Source organism: Cetorhinus maximus, chromosome 3 (assembly GCF_964194155.1).
Source record: "Cetorhinus maximus chromosome 3, sCetMax3.hap1.1, whole genome shotgun sequence".
NCBI lineage: Eukaryota > Metazoa > Chordata > Chondrichthyes > Lamniformes > Cetorhinidae > Cetorhinus > Cetorhinus maximus.
In genome coordinates, this window is record NC_135881.1 from 38095166 (window position 1) to 38108917 (window position 13752).

The 13752-nt window shown below is 47.4% G+C and overlaps 1 protein-coding gene and 1 long non-coding RNA gene across 2 annotated transcripts in view; one reads left to right on the top strand and one right to left on the bottom strand.

Annotated features, from left to right (window-relative positions):
- Window positions 1-3929, bottom strand: part of ccny (cyclin Y) — a 242789-nt gene extending 238860 nt beyond the window's left edge. Inside the window, exon 1 of the mRNA XM_078537443.1 lies at window positions 3216-3929. Coding sequence (XP_078393569.1) covers window positions 3216-3366 — 151 coding nt within the window. The 5' untranslated portion in view covers window positions 3367-3929. The remainder of the gene's footprint in view (window positions 1-3215) is intronic.
- LOC144677318 (uncharacterized) lies at window positions 3104-6490 on the top strand. Its single transcript, XR_013575639.1, has 2 exons — window positions 3104-3291; window positions 6257-6490. It is a non-coding gene; the product is annotated as an uncharacterized LOC144677318 (long non-coding RNA).
- The last annotated feature ends 7262 nt before the right edge of the window (window positions 6491-13752 follow it).

Here is a 13752-nt window from a genome sequence, read left to right on the forward strand (position 1 = left end):
CAGCCAGTCTTGGTGTCTCGGAACAATCATCCCTCCCGCCGACACATCTTTGAACAATACTACGTGATCTTCTACATCCACCCAGAAGTGGGTAGGACCTAGGTTTGACATCTTATCTGTAAAATAGCACATAAAGTGCTTACAGATAGGCGAATACGCACTCTACATATGGATCAGCTAAAGGAAAAGAACGTGAACATATATACTTATGCTGATGTTCTATGGACAGAAAAAAAGAAACCATAAGACCATAAGACATAGGAGCAGAAATTAGGCCATTCGGCCCATCGAGTCTGCTCCGCCATTCAATCATGGTTGATAAGTTTCTCAACCCCATTCTCCCGCCTTCTCCCTGTAACCTTTCATCCCCTTACCAATCAAGAACCTATCTATCACGGTCTTAAATACACTCAATGACCCGGCCTCCACAGCCTTCTGTGGCAATGAATTCCATAGATTCACCACTCTCTGGCTAAAGAAGTTTCTCCTCATCTCTGTTCTAAAAGGTCTTCCCTTCACTCTGAGGCTGTGCCCTCGGGTCCTAGTCTCTCCTACTAATGGAAACATCTTCCCCACGTCCACTCTATCCAGGCCTTTCAGTATTCTGTAAGTTTCAATCAGATCCCCCCTCATCCTTCTAAACTCCATCGAGTACAGACCCAGAGTCCTCAAAAGTTCCTCATATGTTAAGCCTTTCATTCCTAGGATCATTCTCGTGAACCTCCTCTGGACCCTCTCCAGGGCCAGCACATCCTTCCTGAAATACGGGGCCCAAAATTGCTCACAATATTCTAAATGTGGTCTGACCAGAGCCTTAAAAAGCCTCAGCAGCACATCCCTGCTTTTATATTCTAGTCCTCTCGAAATAAATGCCAACATTGCATTTGCCTTCCTAACTACCGACTCAACCTGCAAGTTAACCTTAAGAGAATCCTGGACTAGGACTCCCAAGTCCCTTTGCACTCCAGATTTCTGAATTATCTCCCCATTTAGAAAATAGTCTATGCCTCTATTCTTCCTACCAAAGTGCATGACCTCACACTTCCCCACATTGTATTCCATCTGCCACTTCTTTGCCCATTCTCCTAACCTGTCAAATCCTTCTGCAGCCTCCCCGCCTCCTCAATACTACCTGTCCCTCCATCTATCTTTGTATCATCTGCAAACTTAGCCAGGATGCCCTCAGTTCCTTCATCTAGATCATTAATGTATAAAGTGAAAAGTTGTGGTCCCAACACTGAACCCTGCAGAACTCCACTAGTCACCGGCCACCATCCTGAGAAGGACCCCCTTATCCCCACTCTCTGCCTCCTGCCAGACAGCCAATCTTCTATCCATGCTAGTACCTTGCCTCTAACACCATGCGCTCTTATCTTACTGAGCAGCCTCCTGTGTGGCACCTTGTCAAAGGCCTTCTGGAAGTCCAAGTAGATAACATCCATTGGCTCTCCTTTGTCTAACCTACTCGTTACCTCCTCAAAGAATTCTAACAGATTTGTCAGGCTAACTATGAGCAGGAGTAGGCCATTTGGCCCTTCGAGCCTGCTCCGCTATTCATTATGATCATGGCTGACCATCCAACTCAATAGCCTGCTCCTGCTTTCTCCCCATACCCTTTGGCCCCAAGAGCTATATCTAACTCCTTCTTGAAAACATACAATGTTTTTGGTCTCAACTATTTTCTAAACTCCACCACCAGCTGCCGTGATGAGATTTGAACCCATGTCCCCAAAGCATTAGCCGGGGCCTCTGGATTGCTAGTCTAGCGACGTTGCCACTACGCCATCATCTCCCCCAAACTATTCACTTGTAAAGCAAAAACATAGGGCCTAAATCTTCTTTGCTCAGAAACCTGTTCCGCATTGAAGTATCAGCCTCGACTGGGTGCTCAGATCTGGGTTCAAACCACAACTTTGACATGGGCGAATGTCACCAACTGAGCTAAACTGACAACATTCATTTTTAAGGTGAGGTAAATCTTGCCTAGACTGGAAACATATTTAGTACATATTCACATATCTACATCCCTAATCACAGTAATCAACTGAGTACTTGCATAACCCAAAGAACATTAAACCATGATTAAAAATTGAGGTGGGATGATTTTATGGACATGCTCTTGTGGTTTCTCAGCTGACACCTACAACACGGGCAACTGAGACTTCTATCCACCGCAACATCGCAAAGCACCTGGTCCCCTCTGAGCAGAGGCTTCAGTCCACGCCAGAAACCAACACGGTTGAATCGACAAAACACACGTCTCAAACCAAGCAGAAAAAAAACATTCCCAAAGTGCCCACCCGAGAAGTCACAGAGCTCTCACTGGATCCTTTAACACACAGAAAAATAGCCCCGCTTGTAACTTGAAACATCTTCCCGGATACGGTGGGGAAACTAAATTCATCCGGGAGGGGGAGGTGAGGGGGGGAAAAGGTAGGGCAATTGGAACAGCGGGGAGTCACTTATCACCAAAGCCCGTCCCCAGCGCCAGCCACTACTATTCGGTTCACGTCCAACCGGGGGGAGCAAGGCTGCACTCCTCCCGAGATGGAAAGGCGCGCATTCACCTAGACTGACCCAGAGCTTTTGCGGGGGGGGGGGGGGGGGGTCCCCTCATATTCACTTTCTTCAACAAAATTCCCTCAGTGCTTATAAAATTGTGAAGCGATAAAGATTTATTTAACCTGGTGGAACTCGGGAGTGCTTGTAAAGACAGAGAGAAAAAAAAAACAACCGGGTCTGCCCAAAGTCTGCTCTCATCTGGACGCTTCACTTATGTCCGTTTAAAGAGGAAATCAGAGCAGACAGCGAGAGATCAGCAGTTTAAAAGGTTTTTCTAAAGAGTGGCGGTCAGCTCATGTCGCTTCTTCGCACACCCCCCCCCCCCCCCCCCATATTTCAGACTCCCGCCGACAGCAACAGCAGCAGCAATGTAATTTTTTTTGGGGGGGGGGGGGGGGGGGGGGAAATAAATAAATAATAAAATAAACTTGATCATGTCGGCACATTGGAACCCAGGGCGAGATGAGCAAGCCACTGGCTTCCTCGTTGAAGCTTTGACCACCCTGAGGAGATGGACCAGTCACCCCCCCCCCCCCCCCCCCCGGCCGCAGACATGTTCTGGAAGACTTCAGACAAGATCAGAGAAGGGGAAGGGAAGGAAGGAGCCAGGCCCCAGACTGGGAGGGAGGGAACAACAGCATCGAAAAACCTACCATCCACCGCCTCCCTGTCGCTGATGTGCTGCAGGTTACAGCCCGTGTCCTCCCGGCTGATGTCGGTGTCGGTGCGGTAAGTCTCCAGCCGAGCGTGGTTCCTCCGCAGTTTGGGGCTGGACGAGACGCAGCATGAAGTGGTATTCCCCATTCTCTCTCTCTCTCCCTCTCTCTCTATAGCAGGATGCTTTATTTTTTCGGATTCAGACCGAGCCAAAGGGAGTGGGATTTCCACACACACACACACACACACAGAGGAAAAAAAATGTATAACGGGGAGGGAGGGGGGGGGGGGAAATCAGTGTCCAATCAGAGATACACCCTCATCCGGCCGGAGCTAGCACTGCACAGCCATGGGAAAGAAACCGGCGAGCGTTCCCCCCTCTCTCCTGAGACTGACCAACCCGACCGGAGGGAGCTCTGCCAAAGCTCAGCAGCTGATCTCCCCCTCCATCTCCTTCATCGTTTGTACCAAGTCATTATTATTGGGGTTTTTTTTTCCCCCCCCCACCCCAATAACACTAATTAGAAGTCAAACTGTTTACGGTTTAAACGTCGTCCAAGGTAGAAACAAAAACAGAGCGAGAGCGCACACACACTCTTCAGGTGGAGCTTCACATCATTGTTGCTGTATGTCTCTCTCTGTGTGTGTGTGTCTGAAATGGTGACTTATCCTCCAATACAAGCCACACAGTAACAACAGCGCAGTGTAACCAATCCGCTTAAGGAGTTCCGGTTCAAGGGTAGCGATTTGCCGGTGAATACAAACTGATACACTGTAAACCACCCCAGGAGATACATCCGACACCCGTAGAGGGAGGTGGCTAGGTACAAAACCAGCCCCCCGCAGCATTTTCACTTGTATGGGCAGAGGTGTGCAAAAATCCAGGGGGGGGGGAAATACTCCCATCTGTTTTAATTCGACACATTCCAATCAACTCTTTTTCTCACAGGTTACAGATGTTGAATGTGTTCCTCAGTACAATTTCTCCCCACCCCCTCTTTCGTAAATATAGGCTTAAGTGAAGTCCCCACCCCGCACCCCGGCAACTCTCCCATTATCTGGTCCCAGTGACCGTGGATCGCGCTGGCCTTGATAAATGAGTGTTAGTGGCTATTCGGCCACTGTGTATTACAGGCAAGCCCCATTCCCTGCTTGCTTAATGTCTGCACTGGTGTACTTTCCGCCAGGGATATCTAAGTATAGGGATCTGGCTGATTTTTACTCCTGCTTAAGCCCAGTTCCCCCTGCTACTGCCCCAGATAAATACCTAATTCCGCACAGAGAAAAACTGAATGTGAGACCTTTTGAGTCTGAGAATCACAGAATGGTTACAGCACAAAATGAGGCCATTCGGCCCATCGTGTCTGTACTGGTTCCCCAACAGGGCAATTTACGTAGTTGCACGCCTCACTCCTCCCTGCATATTTTTCGTTTTCAGATACTAATGTCTTAAATACCTCCACTGAACCTGCTTCACCACAATCTCAGGCAGTGCATCCCAGATCCCAACCACTCATGAAAACGTTTTTCTTCATGTTGCCATTGCTTCTTTTGTCAACTACCTTAAATCTGTACCCTCTCTTCAATCCATTTTTCCCTTTCAAGTCTGTCCATTTTGTATATTCAGGCTCTACCAAATCCCCTCTAAACCTTTTCTCTGAGGAAAACAGTCCCAATCTCTCCAATCAACCTACATAACTGAAGTTCCTCTTCCCTGGAACCATTTTTGTGAATATTTTCCGCACTCTCTCTAATGCCTTCACATCTTTCCTAAAGTGTGGCACCCAGAACAGGATACACTGCTCCAGATGAGGCACTCCAGTAAATGCTATTCACATCAATTCAAATGTGACTTGGTAGCAGGGTAAATAAATTTGCATGGACCAGTAGAGTGTCCTGGGTCATGTGTCAAATCTCAGTTGCACCATCTGTGGGAGGTGTGACTGGAGGCTCAGTGGGTCTTATGAACAGGTTTAGCGGAATGAGCTTCAGGGCAATTAGGGATGGGCAACAATTAATGTTGGCATTGTCAGCAATGCCCATATCCTATGAAAGAATAAAAAAAGTTTGTGAACCTAGATGATCCTTCACACAAGGAAACTGCACCAGGTCCTGGGAGAGCACTCCTGCTAGCCTAACCTCTTGACCAGGGAATGTCTTGTGATACTGTGTGAAAAAATTTTTAATTTATCTAACGGGATAAAAACCTCTAACATGTAAAGATCTAAGTTAATATCTAAGTATGCTACAAACTACCAAGTTAATACAAGAAGGAGGATAGTTGAGAAGAGTAAAGTTATTTTAATGAGCGATAGAAACAAAAGTTGGTAAATGCAATGCATAACAGCTTCATGACCCTGTGTCAGGGAAGGCACAACAAGCAGTGCTCGTCTTGACACCGTATTTGTAAATGATCAAGACAATGTACAGCAAATTGAAGTCATAGCAACCCTAGGGACAGTGTCCACAGAATAATCGCATTTAATATTTTATGTTTGAGAAATAATGTTAGTATTGGTGAGAGTGGGTGGCCAGGACTCAAGGACTATTAGTTTTTCTAATTTTCATGTACAGAGAAATAACTTGTATCCATATTGCATCTTTGGTGATCTCAGATCATTCCAAAGTACTTTACAATGAAGTACTTTTGAAGTGTCGTATAGGTAACCACAACAGCCAATTTGCACACAACAAAGGTCCCAACAACAGCAATAAGATAATGATCAAGAAAATCTGTTTTTAGTAATATTGGTAGAAAGATAAATATCGGCTGGGTCATCAGAGAGAATTCTCCTGCTCTTTTTCAAATAGTGCAACAGCATCTTTATACACCTACGAAAGAGGACTGACAGAGCTTTGATTTAACATCTTGTCCAATGGGGCTACCTTCAACAATGCAACTCTCCCTTACTACTGCAATCAAGGGCTGATTTTTCGACTCCCTGGTGTTGTGGGCAGAAGGCAAATTGCTCCTGGTGCCAATTTTGGACTTCATCTTTTAGCAAATAATCATTAGGTTTTATAATTAAATTAACAGGTTGAATCAAGATGCTGAAGCTGAAGGCTTGGTCTGAAAGGTGAAACTGGAATCAATTTTTCTAACATCGGAGAATGACTTCAGAGAATGGAATTTTTTTTCCCTGAAACAAGGGTCTGATGTGAAACGTAGCAAGATAAGGATGAATTTTCCCCACTTTCTTCCTCTAAAAAAGTCAAAGTAATGGAGGATTTGCAATGCTTATAAAGTCAAACTCTGTTTACTAAATGAAAATTTACCGTATTTGGTGTCTCTAGATGGTGTAATTGAAAATTTACTGACTGCCAGTTTCACAAAACTAAGGACACGGCAGGTTCAATTATACTCAGCAACTCACTTAAATTGAAATTGTTGCATTCTTGGCATGCAGTCAAAGAATGTAATCCAAAGAAGGTGCTACATGCTTTACTTCCAGTTATGAGCCCCTGACCTGAAGCTGAATGCATACTTGTAAAGACTGAGCATAGAAGCTGCTTGATGTATCATCAGATGTAATTTAATCAGTGGCACATCATTCCTGACGACAAAACTGAAAGTGGGTGCCCCTTCTGCTTTTGTGTTGGAAGCCAGGGCCCACACGATTTGTGTGAAAATCTAAAGGACCAGCATCGGGCAGGTGAAACACATGCAAACGTGTGGCACAAGCAGGCTTTCATTGGACGATTCTACCATCGGGTATTATTTAATATTATTATTTAAATAGTGAGGGATTGCAGAATGCTGAGGTACAGAGGGATCTGGGTGTCCTGGTACATGAATCACAAAAAGTTAGTATGCAGGTACAGCAAGTGATCAGGAAGGCAAATGGAATGTTTTCATTTATTGCAAGGAGAATGGAATATAAGAGCAGGGATGTTTTGCTACAGTTGTAAAGGGTATTAGTGGGACCACATCTAGAATACTATGTACAAGTTTTGTCTGTTTATTTAAGAAAGGACATAATTGCATAAGAAACCGTTCAGAAAAGATTCACTCGACTGATTCCTGGAATGAGGGACTTATCCTATGGAGAAAGGTTGGACATGTTGGGCCTGTATCCATTGGACTTTAAAAGAATAAGAGGCAATCTTATTGAAACATATAAGATTCTGAGAGGATTTGACAGGGTGGATGCTAAAAAGATGTTTCCCCATGTGAGAGAGACTAGAACTAGGGGACACTGTTTAAAAATAAGCTATCTCCCATTTAAGACAGAGATGAGGAGGTCTCTCAGAGGGTCGTGAGTCTGTGAAACTCTCTTCCCCAAAGACCAGTGGAGATGGGGGTCGTTGAATATTTTTAAGGCTGAGTTAGATAGATTCTTGATTGACAAGGGAGCCAAAGGATATGGAGGGTAGGAAGGAAAGTGGGGTGGAGCCACAATCATATCAGCCACGATCTTAATGAACGGCGGAGCAGCTAAGGGGCTGAATGGCCTACTCCTGGTCCTAATTCGTATGTTCGCAGGTGACAGTTCTGCAGGTCCGAGCCACCTGGGCAAGCAGGGAGGCTCTGCATCAAGGCCATAGGTTCCACGTCCACTTCCATTTATTCTGCAGTTTGGTCAATTTACTTTTGCAGAATGTGCTCTGGGTGGGGGACTTCAATGTCCATCATCAAGAGTGGCTCGGTAGCACCACTGCTGTCCGAGCTGGCTGAGCCCTAAATGACATAGCTGCTAGACTGGGTCTGCGGCAGGTGGTGAGGGAGTCAACAAGAGGGAAAAACACACTTGACATCATCCTCACCAACCTGCCTGCCACAGATGCATCTGTCCATGACAGTACCACTAGGAGTGACCACCGCACAGTCATTGTGGAGAAGACCACCTTCACATTGAGATACCCTCCATCGTGTGGCACCACCACCATGCTAAATGGGATAGATTTCGAACAGATCTAGCAACTCAAGACTGGGCATCCATGAGGCGCTGTGGGCCATCAGCAGCAGCAGAATTGTACTTGAACACAATCTGTAACCTCATGGCCCAGCATATCCCCTACTCTACCATTACCATCAAGCCAGTGGATCAACCCTGGGACAATAAAGAGTGCAGGAGGGCATGCCAGGAGCAGCACCAGGCGTACCTAAAAATGAGGTGTCAACCTGATGAAACTGTAAAACAGGACTACTTGCGTGCCAAACAGCATAAGCAGCAAGGGATAGACAGAGCTAAACAAACCCACAACTAACGGATTAGTTCTAAGCTTTGCAGTCCTGCCACATCCAATCGTGAATGGTGGTGGACAACTAAACAACTCACTGGAGGAGGAGGCTCCTCAAATATCCCAATCCTCAATGATGGAGGAGCCCAGCACAGTAGCGCAAAAGATAAGGCTGAAGTATTCGCAACAATCTTCAGCCAGAAGTGCCAAGTGGATGATCCATCTCGGCCTCCTCCAGAGGTCCCCAGCATCACAGATGCCAGTCTTAAGCCAATTCAATTCACTCCCCATGATATCAAGAAACAGCTGAAGGCACTGGATACTGCAAAGACTATGGGCCCTGACAATATTCCGTCAATAGTACTGAAGACTTGTGCTCCAGAACTTAACGCGCCCCTAGCCAATCTGTTCTAGTACAGCTACAACACTGGTTTCTACCTGGCTATGTGGAAAATAGCCCAGGTATGTCCTGTACACAAAAAGCAGGACAAATCCAACCTGGCCAATTACCACCCCATCTGTCTACTCTCAATCATTAGTAAAGTATTGGAAGGAGTCATCAAAAATGCTATCAAGCAGACTTGCTTAGCAATAACCTGTTCACTAATGCCCAGTTTGGGTTCCACCAGGGCCATTCAGCTCCTGACCTCATTACAGTCTTCGTTCAAACATGGACAAAAGAGCTGCACTCCCGAGGTGAGGTGAGAGTGACTGCCCTCGACATCAAGGCAGCATTTGAGTGTGGCATCAAGGAGCCCTAGCAAAACTGGAGTCAATGGGAATCGGGGGAAAACTCTCCACTGGTTGGAGTCATACCTAGCACAAAGGAAGATGGTTGTGGTTGTTGGAGGTCAGTCATCTCAGCTCCAGGACATCACTGCAGGTGTTCCTCAGGGTAGTGTGCTAGGCCCAACCATCTCCAGCTGTTTCATCAATGACCTCCCTTCCATCATAAGGTCAGAAGTGGGGATGTTCGCTGATGATTGCACAATGTTCAGCACCATTCACAACTCCTCAGAAACTGAAGCAGTCCATGTCCAAATGCAGCATAATATCCAGGCTTGGGCTGACAAGTGGCAAGTAACATTCACGCCACACAAGTGTCAGGCAATGACCATCTCCAACAAGAGAGAATCCACCCATCACCCCTTGATGTTCAATAGCATTACCATCACTGAAACTCCCACTATCAACATCCTGGGGGTTACCATTGACCAGAAACTGAACTGGACTAGCCATAGAAATACTTTGGCTACATGAATAGGTCAGAGGCTAGGAATCATGCGATGAGTAACTCACTTCCTGACTGCTCAAAGCCTGTCCGCCATCTACAAGGTACAAGTCAGGAATGTGATGGAATACTCTCCACTTGCCTGGATGAGTGAATAGGATTAGGTAGGTAGGTCAGGTGTTTCTCATGTGTCGGTGGATATAAACTCACACATCATTGGGCCACTATGTGTGATGGAGTGAGTGCAGATAAGGGAGTCAGTTGACATTGCTGAAGTCACTAAATCTCCACGTTCTCCTGCAGGACAAGCAGACCCACAATCAACAGAAACGGGTGAAGACAGGAGGAGAGGTGCTTGATCTTAAGGGCCCTCACCCCTGCTGAGTGAGAGGTCCCCCAGATTGCTGGGGAATAGAGAGAGCAAACCTGTAGCTGACAGTGAGGCTGGAGTGGCAGGGCAGCAGAGTGAGACATGTTCCAACCTGGTGCTGCTATATGGGCACTCAGGACCACATGAGGAATTGTGTTGTGCTCATAGACTCGATGGAACCTTAATGTGTTTTCCTTTACAGGTGCCTGTAATCCAGACCCCAGGCTCAGCCACTGGAGACTGAAGACTCCGCCTCTGGGGCATATGTCACCAGTGACCCAGAGGATGCACTGCCTCCTGGCTCTCCTGCACCCTCCACCAGCTCAGCCACACCAACCTGGGTCACGGAGGGGTCAAGTATAGAATAGGGGCAACATTCTGGTTGGCATAGCTCAGACATGTCCCAGCCACTGAGGGAGGCTGTAACAGCCGAGGTCCCAGACACTCACAGAACTGCTGGGGATCAGGCCCCCACTGAGCCCCACACTGACGACAGGCCTCTTCTGATCATGGGCTCAAGAAGCCTGCTGGAAATGCAGCAGAGGTTAGATAAATATATGGCGGAGATGCCAGGGGTTATACGCAGTTTTGCACAGAGTATGGAGCGCGCCATCGGTTCTGAAACGTCTCAGGCATGTGAGTGCGTGGCTTCCCCCATGGAGAGGTTGGCGACTGCCTTGAACAGCCAGGTCAAGCAATTGTTCCATATGTGCTCTGACCTGCACTCTGTCACTCTAGCCATTGGCTCCACACAGCATTAGCTAGGCGAGGTGGGGGGACAAGGCAGCCTGACCTCCATCTAGGTGTCCTTTCTCCTCAAGGAGAGAGGGAGGTGCCATTATGCACACAGAAAGAGGAGCAGCACATGACAGCTGCTTCTCGAGGCACCCCCAGGATGAGTGTTCTCTCCTCATCCCCTCTGCCATTGACCCCATTGCCTCCAGTAGGGGTATAGAGGAGGTTGCTCCTGCACCCACGCAGGACACCCCCAATAGAACGGAGCCCTCTAGGCCCCGTACTCCCAGAGGACACAGATCAAAGATAACGCAGGCAATGTGGCATCACATTTAGCGGCCTGCCTGCATCTCAGCTGCTGCTGTCAGGTTCGCACCAACAAGCAGTGGTAGGGAAAGAAAATATAAGAATTAATGATAGAACAAAGGTATGGGTGTTTTTATGAAATTCACTCTGTCACCTGTAAATATTGCACAATATATTGTTTCCATTTTATTCATGTGTGCATCATTATCCTTTTCAGGGACTTGGTTAGTCAGAGACCTAACTACTGGCATGCCTCATGGTTGACACTCATTGATGCCTGCAGGAGAACGTTAGACATCTCCTTCATTGTGTAGGAGACTTTATGTTCTGTGTTTGCAATCAGTCTTTTATTTAATGTTCATGTGTGTGTCCATTTAGATGGTCTACAGTCTATGGGACATAGAGAAATACACGGGCTCTGCAGAGGTTCCTTTATATGCAGTGTCAAAGAGATTGTCTGGCATTTATATTCCACAAGGACAATTGAACTGCCTTATGTGAAGTCAAGGACCTGTAATGATGGAGCAAGTTCTGAGATTTCAGTCATTACAGGCTGCTTGACGTATGCCCACTGGCGCATCTGGTACAGTCTTCCAGAGCAAGTGTGTATGACTGGTGTCCACTCCTCTTGCTATTCTTGGTGGTAGAGGATGCAGGTTCAGAGGTAACTCCTGTGGGGGAGGCTGGCAGTGGGTGATAGACATCCTGAACAGGCAAACCTGTCTGGGTGTTGGGAGAATGGTCATGTAGGTTCCTCAATCTTGGGCGAATCTCATGTATGTGATTTTGTCCCTGGTATCCCTGGCATGTCTCTCTATGGCCTTGTCATCCTTTAGAGACTCATAAACATTCATGTCCTCTGTCACCCTGATGCAAGGGTTTGCCGTGTTGCATGGCCATGTTGTATAACGTACCAAGAGTCTCCTTGAAACCCTATGTGGTGTGCACTGCAGAGGCCCTCCAGACCTCTCAGGACAACAGAAGCGCATTTTCAACCTGCCCATGGTCTGTTTGATGATGACTCTAGTGGAAGTGTGGACTGTATTGTGGCGCTCTTCTGCTGTGTTATGGGAATGCCTCACTGGTGTCAACAACCAGCTCCAGAGGAGAAAGTCCTTGTCGCCCAGGATCCAGCTGTTAATCTGGGCAGGGGTCTCAAGAAGTTTGGGAAGCTGGGGGTTCCGCAAGATTTTTGGATCATAAGAGCCCTTGGGAAATGAGTTCAGACCTGCATGATTCTTTGCCTTGGGTTGCAAAGCAATGGGATGTTTATAGAGTGGAAGCCCTTGTGGTTCACATATGCCGTTAGCAGTCCCCAGGGAGCTCTAATGGCAACATGAGTGCAGTCAACGAGCCCTTGCACTCTAGGAAAATGAACAATGGCTGTGAAACCCATTGCTCTGGTCACCTGGCTGTGGTGAACCTGATGAACTCATCGGCACAACAGAAGATGGCATTGGTCACCTCTATGATGTACCTGTGAGTGGCAGTCTGAAAAATGCCACGTCACCTGTAGAGGACTAGAAGCAGTTGGTTGATAAAATATATTGCTGCAGTCACTTTGGGGGCCACTGGCATGGGTTTGCTGCCAAATCCATGCGGCTGCAGGTCTTGCTGCAGTAATATGTTTGCTTCCTGGCAATGCGCTACCAAGCCAGTGACCCTTCTTCTCTTATGCCTTTCCTGGATGGCTGCCTCCTGAACACCCTCCCCCTCTGGTACTGCCTGCTGTTAGCCTTGCAGCCTCAGTTGTTGACTGGCAAGAGTCCTCCTTTGTTGCATCTTCTTCTTCTGCTCCTGAGCTTGTGGTAATATTGGATGTATGAGACCCATAGGTATTCCACCAAGTAAGCCATATGAAAAAGGCAGGCAGTGATATGAGAACATGTATGTCCATGTGTTACATCCATACAGCTGCTGAACAATGAGATTTTCCATTCCTCCCATTGTCCACACCCAAAATTCCACCGACCTCACACTGGCCTCCTCCCACTTGGATCTACACTTCTGGCAGCTACAAGTGAGTTTTTGAAAATGGCCAGCCACAGTGTGAGTGACCCTCACTTTGCAATCTGTGACCCTTCACCCTCCCTGTCACCTTTGACTGTGTCCCCTTCACCCCTGACCCTCCCAACATCACTGTATGCCTTCTCTCTGTAACCTTTGAACCTCTCCCATCACTCTGGACCCTGTCATTATGGAAATGTGCATGCCATCTCTCCGCACTGAGCTTGCCCCCATCCCCATCAGGATTCCTCTTCTGATCCTAGACCCTCCCCACATCATTCTTAGAGTTTCTGTTAGATGACATGACGAGAACTTTGAATACCCCTACCTCAGATTGGACCTGTAACCCACCCCCCCACTACTAAATCAAACTCCCCCTATTACTGTGAACATTCCCTCTGCCAGCCAGCACCCTGAGGTCATAAGACCCACATGTGGGCAACACTGACCCCGTCCTTTAGGCCCCTCATTTTGTGTAACTGACTGCCCCGAATCCACCCTGACCACACCCAAGATGCCAGGCCCTTCCGATTGCACACTTCCACACACACACACACACACACACCAATACCACTCTTTATCCTCCCTTGGAGCCCTTTTCTATTCCTCCATATCCCGACCCCCACCCACTGTTCCCCCCTCAGAGCCCCCCTTCCACTCCTCCATTTCCCAGCCCCACCCAGTGTTTCCCCCTCTGAGCCCT